The sequence below is a fragment of the Salmo salar genome, chromosome ssa25, assembly GCF_905237065.1.
Source record: "Salmo salar chromosome ssa25, Ssal_v3.1, whole genome shotgun sequence".
Classification (NCBI taxonomy): domain Eukaryota; kingdom Metazoa; phylum Chordata; class Actinopteri; order Salmoniformes; family Salmonidae; genus Salmo; species Salmo salar.
This window is the reverse complement of record NC_059466.1, coordinates 22,043,086-22,065,872: the sequence shown is the minus strand read 5'-3', so window position 1 is coordinate 22,065,872 and position 22,787 is coordinate 22,043,086. Positions and strand designations below refer to the sequence as shown.

The window sequence follows — 22,787 nt, the reverse complement described above, 5'->3', positions numbered from 1 at the left end:
TACAATTTGTATGTCTTTAGTAAGTGTGATTGTTTGTTTGATTGATTGATGCTTTCCACCCTTCAGGCTGTCTACCGTGCCGACATGGAGTTCATTAGAGGTACTGGCTGGGTCCCCATTGGCTCTCTGGACGTGTTGAAAGCCAAGAAAGCTGCAGAGATCCTGAGCGACCGCCTCTACAAGCAGAAACCAGATACTCTTAAATATACCAACGACATGCACTCCATGCCTATGGTGCTGGCCAAGGCTAATGCTGAGATCATGAACAAGGTTGGTGAAATGTTCAATACATAAATACTTTTTGAACTATGTCTCTCACTCAGATCAGTGGTTTGGATGGTCAATCTTGCATTTCTGGTAGCTTTTTTCAAGCGTCTTTGGGTCTGACAAATGCGATATTAAAATGGCATGTAATATTACCTTATTATTTTCTTATAACATAATAATGTTTTCTCTTGTTTTTCAGGGCAACTATGTTGCACAATGGGATGCTGATAAGGTCAAAATCCATGTCGGTAATGAGCTTCCAGAACTTGTGCTGGCCAAGGCCAACGCGATCAACATAAGCAACGTAGGTCCTCTTTGCTTCCTTTGCTACATATATTACTATATTACACTTTCAACAGCTGATGTGTGGCCAAAGACTTTATCTGAAGCTCTAGTAATTAATAATATCTCTAGTACTGTTCTAGTAATTATTAGTAATGTGTTGGCTTTGTTTCTAAGCTGTGTCTCTATATACTTCTTCAGAAAACATACAAATCCGAACTGGAGGGGATGTACAAGAAGGGCTATGACCTGAAAAACGATTGTATCGCCATCAAAGCTGCCAAGCATAGTAGAGAAATCATCAGTGATGTGAGTACAGGATATGTTCCTCCTTTTTTCATATTATTAAAAAAAAAATCAAGCGGTTGATGCAAACAGATTATCATAATTTATGTGATGTTGACTTAAAGTACAAGTATATACTTTTTTGCCTCTATATAGTACAAGTACAAGATGTCAGTACTTATTTTGTTATCACAAAGGAACTGACTATATCAATACTGTGTACACTTTTTATTTACTGAAATCCCCATTACATACTTTCTACCTTTTTGGTTCGGTATAGTACAAGTACAAGACAGGCTACCGCAAGCAGGTTGGCCATCACATTGGAGCCCGCTGCGTCGAGGATGACCCTCTTCTCGTGCTGGCTCTTAACTCAGCCAGAATTGCCAGTGATGCCCTGTACAAGAAGGACTTCAACAAATCCAAGACCAAGTTCCACCTCCCAGTGGACATGCTGACCATTGAACTGGCCAAGAAATGCCAGATTCAGGTCAACGACTTCAACTACAGAACTCGCCTGCACAACTGGACCTGTCTGCCAGACTCTAGTGATGTCGTCCAGGCCAGGAAGGTCTATGCTCTGCATAGTGACGTAAGTAGATTATGATCACTCATTAAGATTATGAGGTGTCGTGTGGGCTACACCTATCATTTCAGACAAATATTATACCGCTGACGTTTATTTCCTGACCAATTGTTCTCTCTCTGTTGCTCTCATATAAAACAGGCTGTGTACAGGGCTGATTTGGAGTGGCTCAGAGGCACTGGCTGGGTCCCTATTGGCTCGATCGACGTTGAGAAAGCCAAGAAGGCCAGCGAGATCCTGAGCGAGAGGAAATATCGCCAGCACCCAAGCAACTTCAAGTTTACCGCCAAAACCGACGGCATGCCTTATGCCTTGGCTGCGGCCAATGCCCAGATAATGGACAAGGTAAAATTACTTATTTTTTTCTAGTGTGGAGGGAGATTGAACTCAGGTATACATACATTCAGATTCACAGGATGCAGAGACTAATATTGAAAACAGAGGAATAGTGAAACACATTATTTTCTTATAACATTGCCATCCTTTTCTCATATTTCAGCGCCAGTATGTTGAACAGTGGGAGGCTGATAAGGTCAACATCCACGTCGGCAATGAGCTTCCAGAGCTTGTGCTGGCCAAGGCCAACGCGATCATCCTGAGCAACGTAGGTCCTCCTTACTTTGCCTCAAGCTGTTTTCGTTCCCTCAAGTTGATCTAGTTTTATCTATTTCTATATCTATATGAGCTATAGGTCTCGCAACCTCTTAAATATTTGGTGTTATTTCAGAAACTCTACCGTGAAGGATTTGACGAGATGATCGGACAGGGATATCACCTGGATAAGGATGCCATTGCTGTCCAACATGCCAAGAAGGGCAGAGAGATCATCAGTGATGTAAGTTTGTATATCCATCTCCTCTGAATGACCATAGGCAGCAATCATAAAAAAACAACTCAATACTTAGCTAGTCCTCTCTTTTTTCAGTACAAGTACAAGGCCGGCTTCCGCAATCAGTGTGGCCACCATGTTGGAGCCCTATGCATTGAGGATGACCCTCTGCTTGTGATGGCTGCCAATGCCGCCAGGATTTCCAGTGATATTCTCTACAAGAAGGACTTCCACCTCACCAAGACCAAGTTCCATCTCCCACTTGACATGATGTCTTTCGACTTGGCCAAGAAAGGCCAGTCCCAGATCCAAGAATTCTCCTACAGAACTAAACTGCACAACTGGACCTGTATGCCAGACAGCACTGATGTTGTCCAAGCCAGGAAGGTCTACGATCTGCATAGTGACGTAAGTACACAGAGAATTATAGTCCAATCCGTATTGTCTATTGCTGGATCCTAACCTATTGACCATTGAAGTTCAACCAACTATTACACTACTATCCCATCAGGAGTAATGATTACCTGAACCATGGTTCCTTCCTTCCAGGCTGTGTACAGGGCTGATCTGGAGTGGCTCAGAGGGTGCGGCTGGTTGCCCCAGGGTTCTGTGGATGTCATTAAGGCTAAAAATGCCCAAACCATCCTCAACGAAAGGCTGTACCGCCAGCCCCCCAGCTCTATCAAGTTCACCAGTGTCATTGACTCTCCAGAGATTGTCCTGTCGAAGCAGAATGCTGAGACCCTCAGTGGTGTGAGTACTTTGTTTTTTCCTATTGAAGTGCCCTTCTTGAGTAGCCAGACCTAAACTGTTCTCTTGGTCTCTTTGTAAAAATGCATTTCTAGTAACAGCGGAGATCGTGATTTTGTGAAATATAGAGCTAGTCTGCGATAACAATGGTTGGATTTATCATTAACTCTTTGTATGTGTTTGTTGCTTTTCACAGAGGAAATATAGAGAAGTTTGGGATACTGAGAAGACCAATATCCACCTGAACAATGACCTACCTTCTATAGTGCTGTCCAAGGCTAATGCTATCGCCATCAGCAACGTATGTCTGGTTCACTGAACACTTTGCACACTGCCAAGGCACATACTGTGTCTTTTGTTTTATTTATAGTATTTTCAGAGTGCAATGAACATATTCAGTCAGCAATAATATAAAGACATTGATTCAGATACACATATAAAGAAACCTGTTGAGATTTTTGGTTCATACGCGTATAACAGTATTCCCAGATATTATTATTTGACTCACTGACTCAATGATCTTTCCATTTCACAGAAACTGTACACTAAGGATTGGGATGCCGACAAGGCTAAGGGATACCACATCAAGGAGGACGCCATCGCTGTGCTGAAGGCCAGAAAGTCTAGAGACATCATCAGCGACGTAAGAGAAAATAACTGAAGTCTGCGTCCATTTCATTTAGGTCACTTGATTCAATGGAGTCAATGGAATTAACTCTCTGATCCCCCCTTTTTTCACTCAGTACAAATACCACGAGGGCTACCGCAAGCAGGTTGGCCACCACATTGGAGCCCTCAGCGTCAATGATGACCCTCTGATCATGTTGGCTCTGAACTCAGCCAAAATTGCCAGTGATGCCCTGTACAAGAAGGACTTCAACATGTCCAAGACCAAGTTCCACCTCCCAGTGGACATGCTGACCATTGAATTGGCCAAGAAATGCCAGGTCCAGGTCAACGACTTCAACTACAGAACTCGCCTGCACAACTGGACCTGTCTGCCAGACTCCACTGATGTCGTCCAGGCCAGGAAAACCTATGATCTGCAGAGCGATGTGAGTTCCTCTTTTTGTCCCTCTATCATATTGTAATTATATGGTCATGATAATGTCAGAGACATCCTTATCTCATACATCTTTGTTGATTTTAACCCTCTGTTCAGTCGTATCTGGGAAAGGCAATCAGTATTTAGCGGCACGTTGACCCCTATGCCAATACAAACACCCTGTTGTCTTTACCCAGGCTGTGTACAAGTCTGATCTGGAGTGGCTGAGGGGATGTGGTTGGAACCCCCATGAGTCTGTGGGGGTCTTGAAAGTGAAACACGCCCAAGCGGTCCTGGCTGACGTAAGTAATATAATATATGTCATGTAATAATTACATACATGAACTTGATAATAATATAATAGTAATAGTAGTAATATATGCCACCAAGCGTCTGTCATCTACCTGATCATTTTAATTGTGGACCGAAAAAGGTTAATATGCAATGAAATTGATTGAAGCTTGATTTTGGTTTGACTGTTGTTGCCGATGTTGTCTTGCAGAGAGGTTACCGCGTCAAGTTGGATCAGCAGACGTTCACAGCCCCTGTGGACCGAATGGACCTGGTTTGCGCTAAGAACGCTGCAGATATCCTCAATGAGGTGGGTGGGGACATGGGCCAATTCTTACATGTTACAATACATGAAAGAATCACAATGTTTTTTTTTTCTGTGGGGAATGGCTATCAAAATGATGAAATAAAAACATTGGACTATTGAAGCAACTCTTAATAGAGCCAATAATAATCATCATAAGTACAATACAATATATCATAAGTACAATCAATTGCTTTTGTGTTTTGATTTTATGCAGGCTAATTACCGTGCACTCTGGCACATGGAGAAGACTAAGTACACGCTCACAGACACCCCAGTACTGGCAACAGCAAGAGAGGTGGCCAAGAATCTCCATCCAGTAAGATAACTCTTGTTTCTTTACATGAAGCCTTTCCCTACACCCGCAATAACATCTGCTAAATATGTCTATGTGACCAATAACATTTGATTTGATTTGATCAGGGTGCTCAGACATTTTAAAAGCTCAAAATGCCTTTTCCAGTCTGAATAAAGCTTCAACAATACTGAAGGTAGAGGGGAACTCGAGGAAGAAATGCTCATAAGACGTGGTGTAGTCACAAAATATTACCATTACTTCCTGTAATTTCCGGTCCTATGTCTCTTACCGTTCACAGAAACTGTACACCAAGGACTGGGATAAGGTCAAAGCCACTGGCTTCTTAATGCCCGGAGATGCTGTTCCCATCAAGCAGTGCATCCACAACAATAAAGTCCAGAGCGATGTGAGTATCACTGTTTTCACCTTTATTTAAACAGGTTATTGAGGTCAAAAATACTTATCTCATCTGAATGCAAATGTAATGGAACAGTAAGTGTCCATTCACTCCTGATAAAGATAACATGAACTACATCATTTACTTAAGTTCCTAACTTTGTAGTGTTTAAGTGACTCAAAATATCCATTCACTCAATACCGTTTTAATTCTAAATGCTTAGATCTCTATTGCAGTATGTATGAATAAACAGTCAATTAAATCCCACTGAGTATGGCACTTTGAATTTCATTTTATAATTTTATTAGGATCCCCATTAGCGGACACCATGACGTCAGCTAATCTTCCTGGGGTCCAACACAGACCTAAAAAGACATTACAAACAATTACAATTTACATTAAGACATAACCAACATTCAACAATTTTGTTATGACTTAGACATTGTAGACAATTTGTAACGGCCGTTGTTCAAATGAGACCAAGGTGCAGCGGAGGATGTGTTCATCATGAAAGGATTTAATGATCGAATGAACACTATACATAAGAAACCAAAAAAACGACTAGCAACAGTTCTGTCAGGAACACACTAAACAGAAAACAATCACCCACAAAAACCCAAAGGAAAACCAGGCTACTTATGTGTGACTCCCAATCAGCAACAATGAACTACAGCTGTGCCTGATTGGGAGCCACACACACGGCCCAAAACAAAGAAATACAAAAACATAGAAAAATGAACATAGAACGCCCACCCAATGTAACACCCTGGCCTAACCAAAATAAAGAACAAAAACCCCTCTCTATGGCCAGGGCGTTACAGAATTAAAATACCTGACAGATAATACATTTAACATTCGTAGATGCTCTCCAGAATAAGTCTCTGTCCAGTCATATGGTCCATCGCATTAGATGTTCTTTTATTGTTTTATTGAAGGTGGATTTACTTTTGCCTCCTGAGAAATGTGAGTTGGTTAAGAATTCCATTCAGTGATGGCTCTGTTAATTACTGTAGATATGAGGAGATTTGTCCTTTGTCTAGGGGGTATCAGATTACCTAAACTTGCCTGTGTGGTTTGGTGGTATTGTTTGTTGCTGGTATACAGTAATTTGTATAAAAAGTACTGTGGTTTCTTGAAAAATATTACATTCCTCAAGAAATTCAAAAGATTGGCTAGTCATTTGCTTTCAACAGGAAGCCATGAGAAATAATGGTGCATTCCTTAAAAAAATTAAATATGGATAGAACAATGAAGAGCTAATCTGGCAGCCCTGTTTTTTAGGAGCTGAACAGTACTCTAAGTGTGACAGGACCAAAAATGAAATCCCCTGATTCAAAATGCTGGATGTTAAATACTCAGAACTTTTTCTTGTTATAGCAATGCCCTTACCCGTTTTAATGACAATGTTATCTATATGCTCAGACCAGGATAGAGCTGTGTCCAACGTGACGCCAAGTAGTTTGGTCTATTTAACTTGCTCTACAGGCATCCATTCATCACCAAATTTAATTGAGGGTCACCAGCAAGTATATTTCTTGTACCAAATACAATACTTTGACACTTGCTTGTTCTCTTTCACAGCACAAATACAAGGCAGAATACCGTAAGCATGTTGGCCATCACATTGGAGCCCGCTGCGTCGAGGATGACCCTCTGCTCATGCTGGCTCTGAACTCAGCCAAGATCGCCTCTGATGCTCTGTACAAGAAAGACTTCAATAAGTCCAAGACCAAGTTCCATCTGCCAGTGGACATGCTGTCTTTCGAGCTGGCCAAGAAATGCCAGGTCCAGGTCAATGACAAACACTACAGGACCCATCTACACAACTGGACCTGTCTGCCAGACTCCACTGACGTCACACAGGCCCGCAAAGCGTACGACCTTCAGAGTGACGTGAGTAGAATATCTCCTCTCTCTCTCTCTCTCTCTCTATGTCTCTCTTGCCCCATCTCTCTCTCTCTTCTCTCCCCATCTCTCTCTCTTTCTCACCCCCCCCCCTCTCTCCCTAATAAAATCAGGAAAATACCTCGAGATAAAATGATGGTTTGTCTAACTCTCCTCTGTCTGGCTGCAGTTTGTCTACAAGGCCGATCTGGAATGGCTCCGTGGCTGTGGATGGATGGCTGCAGACTGTGTCGATCACGTCAAAGTTAGGAATGCCCAGAAGATCATGAACGAGGTAAGCTCCTCTATCTGTATCCAAGCTGTTTTTGGTGTGGCTATTGGTTTCATTGGGCACGTTCTGCTCCTCACGTCAGTCATTAGTACTGCATGTGTTTGCTACCCTTCAGGGGATTCTTACCACGTCTCTTTCTCTACTGTCTTTTTGCAGAGGCTTTACAAGAAGGATGCCAAAGACAACTTTGCCAAATACACACACATCGTGGATCGTCCTGAGATTATCCTGGCCACCATCAATGCTTTTAACCTCAGTGATGTGAGTGAATCATTTTACTAGTTTAGCTTATACAGTATGTTAAGAAAAGACAAAAAACGACATACAGTCTTTGGATGTCTCTTTTGTTGGATGCACATTTTCTCTGTTTCAGATAGCCTTTGACCCATTCCTAAGCTTAGAGAAACGTGAGGATGTTCTGTTGCGTGGGTTGTTTTGATTTGATCATGACCTGTGCCTGTATGTCCTTCTGTTGTAAAGCTGAAGTACAAGGAGACCTTCAACGCAGAGAAGGGCAAGTACATCGGCTCAGAGGACACACCCCAGCTGGCCCATAGCAGAGAGGTCGCCAAGGTCATCAGTGAGGTAAAGTACTCTACATCCATATGATTTGGTCTTCATAGGAACACCTATCTGCACAAATGTCACATTTTATATGCAAATGATTTTTTATAATGTTGATAATAATTGTAATAATATTGTTGAAACTAATACATTTTATAATGTTGATGTTACTTAAAAAATGTTTTATCTGTAACTTCTGATTTTGACATTGAGGATTGTTTTGATGTCATTTGTAGAAATACTACAAACTGGCCTGGGATGAAAGCAAAGCCACTGGTTACCAGCTCGACCCTCAGTACATTCCTGTAGTCGGAGCCAAGAAGAACAGGGAGATCATCAGTGACGTGAGTCTAATTTACATCCTCTTGACAATCAACAATACAAATATTATGATTAACTATGAAGAATATGATGATTATTACTATAAGATATAAATAATATTTAAAGAGCAATGAACACAACGGACTATTAAATCTAATTCAAATAGTTAAATGCGTGTTTGTTAAATGATTAACTATAAAGAATATGATGATTATTACAAACAATCTTATAAACTGGGTGGTTTGAGCCCTGAATGCTGATTGGCTGACAGCCGTGGTATATAAGACCGTATACCACGGGTATGACCAAAACAGTTATTTTTACTGCTCTAATTACATTGGTAACCAGTTTATAATAGCAATAAGGTTTCAGGGGTTGCGTCTTGCCCAAGAACAGCCCTTAACCGTGGTATATTGGCCATATACCACACCCCCTCGGGCCTTATTGCTTAAGTAACTGCTAGTGGTTGCATATGTTGCTGTGGTAACGGGGAGCTCTTTACTCCCAGCAATCATTGATCTTGGCCATGTTCTGTTATAACCTCCACCCGGCACAGCCAGAAGAGGACTGGCTACCCCTCATAGCCTAGGTTTCTTCCTAGGTTTTGGCCTTTCTAGGGAGTTTTTCCTAGCCACCGTGCTTCTACACCTGCATTGCTTGCTGTTTGGGGTTTTAGGCTGGGTTTCTGTACAGCACTTTGAGATATCAGCTGATGTAAGAAGGGCTATATAAATAAATTATATTTTGAAATTTGATTTAATTGATGACAATAGGTTTTCTTTCTTTGAAACTGAAACCTTTCAGGCTAAGTACCATGACGCCCATGAGAAGGCCAAGGGCCACTACCTGGCTGGCACCCTGGTGGACTTCCCTGAGGTGATGCGCTGTAGAGAACAGGAGAAACAGAAGGGCCTGGTAAGATATGATACTGCTATAATACTATAGTATATCTACACTATATCTAGTAAGATATAATACTGCTATAATACTGTAGTATATCTACAGTATATCTAGTAAGATATAATACTGCTATAATATGGTAGTATATCTACAGTATATCTAGTAAGATATAATACTGTAGTATATCTACAGTATATCTAGTAAGATATAATACTGCTATAATACGGTAGTATATCTACAGTATATCTAGTAAGATATAATACTGTAGTATATCTACAGTATATCTAGTAAGATATAATACTGCTATAATACGGTAGTATATCTACAGTATATCTAGTAAGATATAATACTGTAGTATATCTACAGTATATCTAGTAAGATATATTATACTGATAACCTACACAGCATAATCTAGTAAATCACACACATGATAATCCGGTCGCTACTTTCTCTAAAGATACAATAAGACAACAGCAGCTCATCATTAAGAATGTGTTCTTAAATTACTTACCTGTATAAATAAACGTTTTAAAAGATACTCTGTTGGAACCAGGAATATGCCATATTTACTCCTTAGATATATTTTCCTATGTATAGTTCTTCTATTTATTTATTTTTCTTCCATTTAATATTTTTTTTATTTACTTATATTCTTATTTTGTTGTTGCAATGTAGAGAGGTGATCCTGCATGTAAGCATTTAATTGTACTCTGTACAACATGTGCGTAGGACAAATACACTTTCATTTGATTTGATTATATTTTTAATTTGAAAATAATCCACACAGTGCCCTGTTCTTTCTTCCAGAGGGATTACCAGAAGGAGTATAACATCAACAAGATCAAGAACCACATCCCCGCTGACATCATTCCCAACGTGGTGGCTAAGAGGTCTCAGGACATGCTCAGTGATGTGCTGTACCGCACCTACCTGCACAACTGGACCTGCCACCCCGAACAGGAGGACGCTATCAGAGCCCGCAAGAACAACGAGATCCTGAGCGATGTACGTTTCAAGTTTAATAGATTTTAAAGTGTATTTCGCAAAAGGACACAACACATCTTTAGTTAGCTACACTACCCCACACTATCACAGTATTTGTAAAATCATATCAAATCCAACTATCTGAACTCTGCATTGGGGTATTGTCTATCTGTTTGCTAGGTGTACTACAAAGATGACCTGAACTGGATGAAGGGTATTGGTTGCTATGTCTGGGACACACCTGAGATTGTCCGCGCCAAGAATGCCTACCTGCTGCAGAGCGATGTGAGTAGCAAGATACTGTAACTTACTGTCGTTTATACCAATGATTTACCTAGTCTTTTGTTTGTTATTGATTGAATACCAGTCTATCATAAATGGATAAATACATATATATTTTATCATAAAAATACTTAAAGACAATAAAAAAAAGTAGTGATAGAGACTACTTCAAAAGGAGTAGTACAAAAAATAAAAATGCATGAAATGAAATGTATGCACTCACTACTGTAAGTCGCTCTGGATAAGAGCGTCTGCTAAATGACTAAAATGTAAATGTAAATGTAAAATGTAATGAGTATTCCTGCTTGGGGACTATGGTTTATTAATCTTCAGCATTTGTTTTCTTGCAGCTCAAATACAAAGAGGAGGGTAAGAAGGAATTCAACAACTACTCCATCGTGACAGACACCCCTGCCTATGTGACTGCTATCCTGGGTCACACCTGGGCCAGTGATGTGAGTGTCAGATGTACTGTACAGAATAAATACTATACTATACTACACATCACTTCTAATAGTATAGAAATGTATAAAACCCGCTTTGTATCAAAACATATGCTCTTTATCTCAACAGCTGAACTACAGGGAGGCTTACCATAAGGAAAAGCATATGTATACCACAATTCTGGATACCTTCGACTACGTACGCAACGCCAACCTCAAGGACATCTACAGCACCGTAAGTGTGGCTCTACTGTAGACGTACACTGTGTCTCCAAATACTGTAATGTTTACCTATTAGGATTGAAATGCTTCATTTATGATGTTTATGTTTTCTTTTGTGTCATCTAGAAAATGTATACATCTGCCTGGGACCAGATCAAGGCTAAGGGTTACACGCTGCCATCAGACTCCCACGCCATGAAACACGCCAAACAACAGAAGGTCATCCTCAGCAGTGTGAGTTCAACTTATCACCCAACTTATCACCCTTTATAGTCTCATAGTCTAAGACCCTTTTGACTTTTGATGTTCCTCATTTGCTTCAATTTGTTGTTTAGGATTATCAGTCGTCACATACAAAAAAGTTGCATGTACATTGTCAAAGCCCACTACCCAAACCTACCCATATGATCTCCTCCCCTATAGGTCAAATACAGGGAGGATTATGAGAAGTTCAAGTCCCTCTACAGTCTGCCCAAGTCCCTGGAGGACGACCCACAAACTCTCCGCTGCCTCAAAGTTGGACAGATGGGTCTTGACGTAAGTCTTGTTGACTTTTTTCATTATCGCCTCTTTACTTTACTGTCTTCCATATGGCAGTCAAACACATTGATCTTAAATCAATGGAAATGTACACACATAATAACATAATGGTTAATGTACCCTCCCTACATGTAGCGCTTGTACAAGGCAGACTATGAGAAGACCAAGGCCAAGAACCACATCCCTCCAGACATGCTACATGTCTTGTCAGCCCGTCAAACTCAGAACCATGTCAGTGAGATCGGTTACAGGAAGTACCTGCACCAGTGGATCTGTATGCCTGATATGCAGGTGTACGCCCAGGCACGCAAGGTCAACGAGCAGCTCAGCGACGTGAGTCATCCGAACTTTGAATATTTTAATCAACTTTCTTTATGTGGAAAACTGTATACATTGGGTTCTCACATTGCATTTAATCACAATTTCATGGGAAGTTAAATGATTCAATTGAATACACTTTTTTTCCCCTTACTTATTATAAACAATTTTGTTGTTTATAATAACATATATATAAAATGTTCTTCAGGAAGACCTAGAGGACTTTTATTTTCCTTAATTTTGGGTTATAGTAATTTATTTAGGATCTGGTAGAATGTGTCAGAAAAAGTAACTAATATTGGTGATTACTTCTAAACTATTGTGACATAGTTATATATAGTTATATTAGGTAGTTCAAAGTTCTAGTTCCCAAATGCTGCACTTCTTCTTGCTTGTCCTTATGACTTCTATAACTTTCCTGTGGCTCCCCAGGTCTTCTACAAGGATGACCTGAACTGGCTGAAGGGAATTGGCTGCTATGCTTGGGACACCCCTGAGATCTTGCGCGTCAAGGCTGCTGACAACCTGCAGAGCGAGGTAAACTCCCTCCCCAATGCCTCTCACCTATCTTTCTTCATCTGTCTTTCCTCCTCTCCCCTCCTCCTCTTCTCATCCTCTCCTCTCCTCTCCTCTCCTCTCCTCTCCTCTCCTCTCCTCTCCTCTCCTCTCCTCTCCTCTCCTCTCCTCTCCTCTCCTCTCCTCTCCTCTCCTCTCCTCTCCTCTCCTCTCCTCTCCTCTCCTCTCCTCTCCTCTCTTAATGGATGTATTTGTGTGTTTGTTCTTGTCTTCCAGAACAAGTACAGAGCCAAGGGCATTGAGGCATTCAAGGATTTCTCTATGGTCATCGACACTCCTACCTATGAAACAGCCAAACAGAGTGCTCAGAACCTGAGCGATGTGAGTACTGTCGCTAAAGTTTCTTTTTTTTAGCACCATCTTGTTGTTTTATTTAACCCTTATTTAATCAGAGTTCACTTCCTGGTCCAGGCTCTCATTTGTGTACTGTCTCTCTTCCCTACTCTGTCTCCCCTGTATATCCAACTGTCTCAATAAACAAAACAAAAAATCCTAATATTTAAAAAAAAATATATATATATATATATATATATATCAATTCTAATTATTTTCATGATGGAGCATATGAAGTTCTCTCCTCTCATGTTCTCAGCTCCACTACCGTAATGACTACTTCACCAATGTCAAGGGAACTAACTCCTCCCCTGCTATCACCGTGGATACAGAGAGGGCACGCCTGGCCAACTACAACCAGAGTGATGTAAGATATCTTCCATCCTCACTTCTTTTTTGGGGATCATTTCTTTACTTTAAGTACACTCTTACAAAACATAGCTCACTCGTAACTTTCAAAAATGCATAAATAGTAACTACTCCCTCAAACTGTTTATAGAAGTAAAATATGCTAATTGTATTATGATTCTCATATCTTATGACCTCCTGTTTTTCCTCTCTCATGATTCTCCTCAGAACTTCTACAAAGAGGCAAACAAGAAGTTCATGCCTACTGGCTACTCTCTACCCCACGACAATCCTCTCATGAAGCAGGCTAAGCACAACACCCTCGTTGTCAGCAGCGTAAGAAAGACACAACACTTTCTTTTATTCAATGTTCATCTATTCGTTTTTTTTTTTTTACTTGAACCGTTCCCCCCAAAATATAGAAAAAAAACCCACCTTGTGTACAAAATATGAACCATTAAGATTCTCATTGAGGTAATTATCACACAAAAAAAATCTATTCAGATGCAAACTTTCACTTATGAGAGGCACGTACTGTGTCACTCACACTTGTCTTCTGTACTGTACTGCTAGGTGAAGTAGAAGGAAGCCTATAGATGTAGTTACCATAAAATGTTATATATCGTATCTCTATGGTAGGAACTCACACGTGGAATTATGTTGTGTTGTGTAGGTGAAGTACAAGAATGACTATGAAAAGTCAAAGGCTACGAACTACACCCTAGACCCAGAAGGTGTCAGCTTCGTCAACATCAGGAACGCCAACAAGGTCACCAACCCGGTAAGATTACAAACATCTTCTCCTCTACCCCCACTAATTGGAAAAATATCATAATTGATGAATTATTCAATTTGATTGATGATCCATCTATGTGGCTATTTGTTATGAGTCCCTTGAAAGATGTTGAGTAATTATAGCTGTGTACAGTCCAAGACCCTGGTATGTGGACATCATTAAAATGATTATTTGGGGCGTAGTGGTGATGTTCTTTCCCCTCTCCATCTGTCTGTCCCAGCGTCTGTACCGTGAGCTGTATGAGAAGGAGAAGGATAAGGTCCACAGCACCTACGACACACCTGAGATCCGACAGGTCAAGATGACCCAGAAGGCCGTCAGCGACGTACGTGACCTTTTGTCATCCTGTCATTATCACTCCTAGACTATTGTCATTGATGTTTGTTACTATCACTTACTGTTGATGCTTGCTACAAGACTAATTCGTCACGATTATCTCTGTTTTCATTCATACACTTCTTTTCAAAACGATGTATTTGTTTGTTCTCTTCGCTGTGAAGTTTGCCACGTGTTCTAAGTACTGTGTGTCTCCCTTTGTTCCGTGAAGTTGTGTTACAAGGAGAAGTACATCGCCAACAGAGGCACCATGATTCCCATGGGCATCACTCCCCAGATGATACACTGCAACCACGTCAATGAGATCACCAGTGATGTACGTCGCCCAATAACACTCACTCAAAACAATGCAGCCAAGCAACTTCTGAAACATGCAGTATTTAGGCTATACAACCAATGAAATATGTTTTTTTCAATGAAAACTTAAGTTAACTTCAGTGAGGATAAGGGAAGAATTTCATTGATAGGTTATTGTTACTTTACTAAATCCCTCCGTGCCTATTGAATAATTCTACAGTAATGTAACCATTGTCTGTCTCTGTTTCCATCACCAGTTGAGATACAAGGAGGACCTTCTGTGGCTGAGAGGCGTTGGCTGCTTCCTGTATGACACACCTGAGATGATCACTGTCCGCAACATTAGCAAGTTCAAGGTAGATAGACTTTCCTTTCTTTTTCATTTTATCATGGCTTCAATCAGCAATCAAAGGAGCTAAGTATACACAATCTGCAAATACTGTAAATAATATGTCTATACCATGCTTATAATACATCTGCTAATCCATATTCTTTTGTCTCCCCAAAACAGGCCAACTATGATGTTGAGGCAAAGAAGAACCGTGCCAACTTCACTGTAGTCCTGGGCACACCAGAGTACCAGCGCATCACTGAGCTAAAGTCCCACATGAGCAACGTGAGTCATCTTCACTATCATATCTCCCACCATTTCCCACATATATATATATATTATTATTATGATATAATATTATAATATACAGTACAATATACTAACACAATACAGTAAAACGTCCATTAACTTCCATTATTCGAGATCGATGCTTGTTGGAGACTCAGCTTGTAATGGAAGACTCAGGTCTGTCTTTCTGTCTGAATTGGCAGTGTTAACCTTTACTCTCTCGTTCTAAGCTGTTGTACAGAGCCAAAGGCAATGTGGAAAAGACCAAGTGCACCACCACCCTGGACTCCCTTGAGGTCCAGAGAGTCAAATGGGCCCAACAGCTCAGCAACAAGGCAAGTCAAAAGGAGATGCCCACAGTTTTTTTGTGTGTTTCATCTTAGCTCACTCAGATACAATAAACCTGCTCAACTCTTTGGAGGACTGATAGCTGTGTTAAGATTTCTATTGATGCCAACTTAAAGCACAACAATGACAAAAAGGTACAAAGAAAGAGATTTCTGACATTTCTGTTAATTACAGTTTATGTACACTGACCTGGCCTCCAAGGAGAGGGCCCACTTCACTGCGGAGATCAACACCCCCATAATGGACCACGCCAGGGCTATGAAGGTGGCCTTCAGCGAGGTAAGTCTTTCCAACGTCATTTCTCCTACATTCCTCCATCACCACTATATTACCCTTCTGTCCCAGTATGATACCATAGTCTTTGCCCTTCACCACTGCTCTAACACAGTTTCTCCTCTGTTTCATCCCCAGATCAAATACAAAGATCAGTATGAGAAGATGAAGCACAAGTACACCAGCATCCATGACACACCCATCCTGGTCCGGGCCAAGAAGGCCTACCTACAGTCCAGTGATGTGAGTATGCTCTCTGGTGATCCCTGCTCCGCCTCTACTGTCTTTGGTCTTTAAGTTGTCCTTCTTATAAATTACTGACCTATGTACTACTCTCTCTCTCTCGCTCTCTCACTCTCTCTCTCTCTCTCTCTCTCTCTAGCTGCGCTACAAGGAGAGCTTTGAGCAGGCCAAGGGTCACTACCACAGCGTCAAGGATGCCCTGGACATCGTGTGTCACCGTAGATTCACCGATGACATCAGCGAGGTCAGTCTGTCAGCCAATTAGAAGAGATCTCCTCAGCAACCAAAACTGGTTGAAATGACATCCCTACAACCAGTTTACGAACAGTAATCTGTGTTTTAAGGAAGTCATTTCAACCAGTTTACGAACAGTAATCTGTGTTTTAAGGAAGTCATTTCATCCAGCTTTGCCTGCTGCTCAGAGCCTTCCAATAGGATTATTTGGTCCATTAAATGGATTCCATTTGGTATGTGGATTTTGCCAAATACTGTATACACGTATGTTATCATACAGATAAAAGACACTTCTCTCTCCTTCACACAGGTCAAATACTGTATACACATATGTTATCATACAGATATAAGACAATTCTCTCTCTCCTTCACACAGGTCAAATACAGAGAGAAGTACAACAACACTCTGGGTACGTGGAGATCCATCCCCGACCGTCCCGAGTTCTTCCACAGCAAAACCATCTGTGATAACGTCAGCGACGTGAGTGGTGTCAATTTAACATCAGAAAATACCCTTGCAGCAGAATCACTGTATTGTCAATTCCAATACATTTGAGTACTTACAATGTGTAGTTTTCCATAGAAAGATTGCATTGTCCATTTCAGCGTATTAGAATACTTTAACGTGTATGTTTTTGCATGACCCAAAACATGAATATATCTGTCTAACATTAGATCAAGTACAAGGAGGACCTGGATTGGCTGAAGGGTATTGGCTGCTACGTGTGGGACAGACCTGAGATGGTCCAGGCTGAGAAGAACAAGAGCCTCTACAGTGAGGTAAGAATTTAGGAAAGAAAGAATGTACCACTACAAATTCAATAAGACCATTCTCAGATGTTATCTTTCTCTTCTCATATCCACAAGCTCTTTTCTCCTCTTCTCTTCCCTCTTCTCCTTTGAAAACAGAGACTCTATAAAGCAACTTTTGAGAAGAACAGACACCAGTTCAAGTACACAAGTGATACTCCATTCTTCCAGGCAGCTAAGAATGCCTCCGTTATCATCAACGAAGTAAGTCACAGCTGCACTTTTGTAACACATCTATACAAACTCATGTCGGTTTCAATTTGGATATACTGGATATATTTAATCTTATTTAAATGATCTTATGAAAACCAGATACAGTAATGAGTATAACGTGTTCTCTTTCTATCTCATTTGGATTCTCAGCTTTGAAGGTAACAGATGATCATGATTAGTTCATAACATTTAGTAGATGTACTGTAAATGGTGATGAATGGACTATCCTTCTTCCTGTGGTGGTCCTAGCCACAATACTGTGTCATTGTCACTCAAGTTGATCTTGTCTGCGGTTCATTCCTCTATTTATCACATGCTATTAACCTTGACTTTCTTTCCTGGTAGTCTTCTTATTTCCTGACTGTCACAGCTCACTGTTTGTTTGTCAGTTGTCTTTAACTTTTTGACATTCTGAGCAGAGGCGCTATAGAGCAGCCTATGAGAAGACCAAGGATAAGTACAGCAGTGTGTTGGATGATCCTAGAAACCTCCTGGCTAAGGAGAACGCCAAGAATAGCCAGGTAAAGCTACGATTTGCCCGCTGCGGAGTCACGCCCCTGTCCGTCTCCGTCTACTCTGGGCCTATCAGAACGCTTGCTTCTGAGCCCGGCGCATGAGGTCATCTGACTGCAGGCCTTTCGGGAGGTCGTAGTCGCATGGCTAAGATGTTATCGTTCGTATTCACCTCTCTCTCTCTGTCTTTTTCCTTACGCCACAGGTGTCGTACTCTGCCACTCAAATAGCCCTCTGGGGTGGTTTGAGTGAGCGGCTACACTCTCATTGATCTGTGCACTCAGTGTTGAACCCGTAAACTTGGTTGAACCCTTTTCTCATTTCAGTTTTAATGACAATTGTCAAAAACAAATTCAGCATTGTCAAAAACATGAAAGCTAATAAAAAGGCATATTTGATTGATTGAACCCAATTCAAGCAGGTTTAATATATCTGGGCGATTCACTCTGAGGGCACAAATCAGGAGGACACAACTCAAGACTCCACACCTGGGATCTTCGGAGCTCCTCTCTTGTCCACTCTGTCCTGTCTGTCCCACTGTCCCTGTCCTCATCCTCTGCATGCTGTGTGTGTTTGTTGGTGTGTGTCCCCGTGGACAGAAAAGATATAGGTCCAGGGCTAGAGAACTGCTAAAGAACGGCTGCAATGAGCTGCTCCGTCCAGACATCCTCAGCGCCATTTGCCAGTCCAGCGCGCAGTGTAAGGTAATCATCCATTGGCCCAGTAGACCTCACCTCGTAAAGTCCTCAAAATGTCCACTCCATGCCAGTTTTCCCAATTCTCACTCCCTCCAGTTGTCTTCCCAGCTCAGCCCTCGCTAACTGTACCTGTGGAAACCCATGCTGAACTCCCAATGGCCAGTGACTAGAATACCTCACCTCTGTCTGCCCCACATTCCACTCACACCCCTGCTTCATAAACACTCCTGAATCCTCACTGATCTCTGAACCCAAGCTACCCAGCTTATCCCAAGTTATAATTCCTCTGCCTATAACCCACATCACAAGTACAAACTGAACTGTCTAGAAATACGTTTTACGTCAAATTATGAACACAGTCAATAGATTTATTTTCATTTATTTTAGTTGAAATTCTAAATCCAAATGATAATTAAAAAAATACTACCATTATTAATCTCTAGCTGTACTACTCATGTTCAATATGTATCCACACCAGATTTATCATCAGCAGGACATAGTGTAGAAACAGACAAGCTGATCAGGACATAGTGTAGAAACAGACAAGCTGATCAGGACATAGTGTAGAAACAGACAAGCTGATCAGGACATAGTGTAGAAACAGACAAGCTGATCAGGACATAGTGTAGAAACAGACAAGCTGATCAGGACATAGTGTAGAAACAGACAAGCTGATCAGGACATAGTGTAGAAGCAGACAATCTGATCAGGACATAGTGTAGAAACAGACAAGCTGATCAGGACATAGTGTAGAAACAGACAAGCTGATCAGGACATAGTGTAGAAACAGACAAGCTGATCAGGACATAGTGTAGAAACAGACAAGCTGATCAGGACATAGTGTAGAAACAGACAAGCTGATCAGGACATAGTGTAGAAACAGACAAGCTGATCAGCACATCAAACGTCAGCAGGAGAAAATCATCCATGAGAAAATGACAGACTGTACCCTAACAGACTATCGGTAACACGTATCCCTTGTCTCTGTTTTCGTTCTCAAACTGTGTGTTTGTGGAACTCTCTTTCCACATTTCAGTTTGTTACCTGTTTCCGTAAAGCATGTACCAACCTCTGCATGGTGTCTTCCTATTGCATTCATTCATTACATTGACATGTGCTGTAGTTGTTTCACAGAATCACCATTTCTTTGAAAATACATTTTATTTGATCAAGAATGGATAAAGGCATGTAAAATAAACTCATATAGCCTACTGAAAATCAATATGCAAAGCACATAGATAATCTATAGGTCATTTAAACACTGCTAATAATATATACATTTATTCTTATTTGCCAGTAATGTCTCCTGTGTGAGTGTCTAACTCTGGTGTCCTGCCCCCATCACCACAGTGGAAGTACAGGGCACAGTATGAGCGTGCTAAGAACAAGTTCACCTCCATCCTGGAGACTCCTGAGCATGAGAGCCACAAACGCAGCAAAGCCATATTAGACGTGAGTTCACTTGGCCACACAACATTGAATTAAAGATACTTTTTGTTGAAATTGTTGTCACTGTTTCTCTCTTATAATAAATAATAAAATAATATAAATAAATGTATGCTTTCCTTACTGTTGTGTATTTATCTACATAACACTATATGTGAATAATTTAGACTTGCACCATTTTCTCATCACTTTTTCCAGAATGTCTACAAGATGGAGTATAACAAGAACAAGGCTAAGGGCTACACCCTGGGCCATGATACTCCACACAGTGCACACATGAAGAAGGTCAAGGAGATCACCAGCGTGGTATGTACTCTACACTCTCAAAATTGCCGCTTTCCTTCCCTCTCACAACTGGACCTCTAAGATGGAGGCAGGTACAGTCATAGCCCTGGTACTGTATGTGAGTGTGTTTTTATCTCCTTTGTCACTCAGCTGAAGTACAAGGAGATGTATGAGAGGAGCAAGGCCCAGATCAACATGGACCCTGAATCCTTTGAAATCCGCGCTGCCAAGGAAGCCTACAAGAACATCAGCAATGTGAGTCTCTCTCTGCTAGTACTCCTCTTTTCCTTGTATCCATTTACTTCTGAAAGCCACTTCTGAATGTATCAATGAATGAATGAATAATCAATGAATGAATGAATACATTTTTAAAAAATGTGGCTTGTTAAGGACAGGCATTATACCTGATGTGTTCTACCCCACTTGAATGGTTGCTTGAGACAGGCCCTTCACTCACTCACCGTTCTGTTCCTGTCTGATTTGTCTCCTTCCAGCTGGACTACAGGAAGAAGTACCAGGCCACCAAAAACAAGTGGATCTGGACTGTCGACAGACCTGACTTTGTCCACGCTGCCAAAGCCAATTTCCAGCAGAGTGATGTGAGTGATGCACTACAGACATTTGTTTGTTTGTTTGGATGTATTTTAGCCCACAATGGGGCTAATCGTCAAAGAGTCCATGAAGTACAAATCTAGACAATAGCGACGTACATGACTTACACACATAACACCATCCCAGGTTTCTATACTGACACCTTGTATCTTTGACATGGCACCTCTGGTCAAACCCCTATTGTGTATCTGGATGTCCTCAGATTGAATACAAGTATGACAAGGAGATGATGAAGGGTTGTGTGATGTCCATCGTGGACGACAAGTTAGCCATCCTGGCAAAGAAGAATGCTGATTTCAGCAATGTGAGTAGTTGTTCCTTTACCTGCCACCCATCAATCAAAAGAAAGTTATTCTATTCGGTTCTATCCGATTCTTATTCTATTCTGACACATGACATTTTAATCTTAAGAAAAAAAGAACCTGTGTTAATTGTTGTGATTTGTTCTGTCCACCAGGTGAAATACAGAGAGAAGTTTGAGAAGGCAAAAGGCCAGTATAAGATTGTTCTGGACACTCCTGCTAACCTTCATGCCAAGTCAGTGCGCATTCTGGCGTCTGAGGTAAGAAGCAAAACACATCAAACACATGATAACTACAGATACTTACTATGTAATGTTTATTACTGCCAGTGATTGGCTGTCTTTACTAACCTACAGTATAGTTATCATAGCTAGATCGTAAACGTCCTAATGTAGCCCTTATCTTATAGGTGAACAAGGAATTTGTTACTAACTATTTCAAGAACACTTGTTTTGATGAACGAAGCTACTGTACACTATGTTAGTTTTGTTTGTACGACACCCAATCAGATTCCTGTCTGACACTCGTTGTTTGTTTTCTTTCTTTCCTCAGAGCAAATACAAACTGGCCAGCAAGATGGAGCATCAGACCAGCAAATTCAACACTCTGCCCACCACCCGCGATACCATCCACGCCAAGGACATGGGCAAACTGGTCAGCGAGGTCAGTCCCTACTCTCCATATCAGCTGTTTAGTTGGAGCTGGTATACAGGCTTGAACCTCCATTTCCAGATTTCTCACACAGAGTGAATGAGACTTCCCAAGACTATACAGTCCTGAGCCATTTGTTACCTTTGACATTTTTGTCTCCGTCATTTTGTCCACAGAAACAGTACAAGCAGAAGTTTGAGAAGGAGAAGGGCAAGTCCAAGTACAACAACATGAGTGTGCCTCCCGATGTGCAGCACGCCATGGACGTAGCCAAGAATCAGAGCAATGTATGTGCACTAACCATCCTCTCCTAGAAAAATACATCGCTATATCTCCTATATTAAAGACATTCAACTGTTCATGCTTGCTTGATATAATTGATCGTTATTAATCAAGTATTCATTTTTACATCAGCAGTTGTCACAAAGTGTTTTCACAAGAAGCATGGCTTTTATGTTTTTCACTCTCTATGTCATGCCTTTAATATCAGTCTTTCAATGTGGTGGATTCACTCTTTCCTCTCTCTATCTGTAGTTTGCCTACAAGCAGGGCGCTAAGGCCAAGCTCAACTACACCTCTGTGGCTATGCGCCCAGACATCATGAAGGCTACCCAGGCCTCCAAGCTCACTAGCAATGTGAGTGTTCAATACACAGTGAATAGCCTACACAGTGGTGAAGACTGTTAGCCTGTTTGGCGAAATTGTGTATTTGTTTACCTTTCTGAGTTGAATATGCATGTTTGCACTTTCAGCATGACAACATCACAAGG

The 22,787-nt window shown here is 41.1% G+C and overlaps 1 protein-coding gene across 41 annotated transcripts in view; it reads left to right on the top strand.

The window, feature by feature from the left end:
* Positions 1–22,787, top strand: part of neb (nebulin) — a 79,465-nt gene that overhangs the window by 35,699 nt on the left and 20,979 nt on the right. For 39 of the 41 annotated variants that reach the window (XM_045707823.1, XM_045707827.1, XM_045707825.1 and 36 more), the window contains 55 exons: positions 67–270; positions 467–571; positions 751–858; positions 1,115–1,426; positions 1,562–1,765; positions 1,920–2,024; positions 2,148–2,255; positions 2,346–2,657; positions 2,799–3,002; positions 3,196–3,300; positions 3,535–3,642; positions 3,743–4,054; positions 4,242–4,346; positions 4,547–4,645; positions 4,857–4,958; positions 5,236–5,343; positions 6,916–7,227; positions 7,409–7,513; positions 7,667–7,771; positions 7,991–8,095; positions 8,311–8,418; positions 9,200–9,310; positions 10,103–10,300; positions 10,460–10,564; positions 10,912–11,016; positions 11,135–11,239; positions 11,353–11,460; positions 11,650–11,763; positions 11,902–12,099; positions 12,517–12,621; positions 12,877–12,981; positions 13,253–13,360; positions 13,570–13,677; positions 14,015–14,122; positions 14,358–14,462; positions 14,685–14,789; positions 15,028–15,126; positions 15,282–15,386; positions 15,620–15,724; positions 15,912–16,016; positions 16,149–16,253; positions 16,393–16,497; positions 16,864–16,968; positions 17,163–17,267; positions 17,397–17,501; positions 18,623–18,727; positions 20,072–20,173; positions 20,366–20,473; positions 20,603–20,707; positions 20,947–21,051; positions 21,267–21,368; positions 21,522–21,626; positions 21,919–22,029; positions 22,194–22,304; positions 22,552–22,653. In XM_045707823.1, coding sequence (XP_045563779.1) covers positions 67–270; positions 467–571; positions 751–858; positions 1,115–1,426; positions 1,562–1,765; positions 1,920–2,024; positions 2,148–2,255; positions 2,346–2,657; positions 2,799–3,002; positions 3,196–3,300; positions 3,535–3,642; positions 3,743–4,054; positions 4,242–4,346; positions 4,547–4,645; positions 4,857–4,958; positions 5,236–5,343; positions 6,916–7,227; positions 7,409–7,513; positions 7,667–7,771; positions 7,991–8,095; positions 8,311–8,418; positions 9,200–9,310; positions 10,103–10,300; positions 10,460–10,564; positions 10,912–11,016; positions 11,135–11,239; positions 11,353–11,460; positions 11,650–11,763; positions 11,902–12,099; positions 12,517–12,621; positions 12,877–12,981; positions 13,253–13,360; positions 13,570–13,677; positions 14,015–14,122; positions 14,358–14,462; positions 14,685–14,789; positions 15,028–15,126; positions 15,282–15,386; positions 15,620–15,724; positions 15,912–16,016; positions 16,149–16,253; positions 16,393–16,497; positions 16,864–16,968; positions 17,163–17,267; positions 17,397–17,501; positions 18,623–18,727; positions 20,072–20,173; positions 20,366–20,473; positions 20,603–20,707; positions 20,947–21,051; positions 21,267–21,368; positions 21,522–21,626; positions 21,919–22,029; positions 22,194–22,304; positions 22,552–22,653 — 7,119 coding nt within the window. Of the gene's footprint in view, positions 1–66; positions 271–466; positions 572–750; positions 859–1,114; positions 1,427–1,561; positions 1,766–1,919; positions 2,025–2,147; positions 2,256–2,345; positions 2,658–2,798; positions 3,003–3,195; positions 3,301–3,534; positions 3,643–3,742; positions 4,055–4,241; positions 4,347–4,546; positions 4,646–4,856; positions 4,959–5,235; positions 5,344–6,915; positions 7,228–7,408; positions 7,514–7,666; positions 7,772–7,990; positions 8,096–8,310; positions 8,419–9,199; positions 9,311–10,102; positions 10,301–10,459; positions 10,565–10,911; positions 11,017–11,134; positions 11,240–11,352; positions 11,461–11,649; positions 11,764–11,901; positions 12,100–12,516; positions 12,622–12,876; positions 12,982–13,252; positions 13,361–13,569; positions 13,678–14,014; positions 14,123–14,357; positions 14,463–14,684; positions 14,790–15,027; positions 15,127–15,281; positions 15,387–15,619; positions 15,725–15,911; positions 16,017–16,148; positions 16,254–16,392; positions 16,498–16,863; positions 16,969–17,162; positions 17,268–17,396; positions 17,502–17,929; positions 18,032–18,622; positions 18,728–20,071; positions 20,174–20,365; positions 20,474–20,602; positions 20,708–20,946; positions 21,052–21,266; positions 21,369–21,521; positions 21,627–21,918; positions 22,030–22,193; positions 22,305–22,551; positions 22,654–22,787 lie in introns of all 41 variants that reach the window. The other 2 variants (XM_045707824.1, XM_045707862.1) reach the window with 2 other exon arrangements.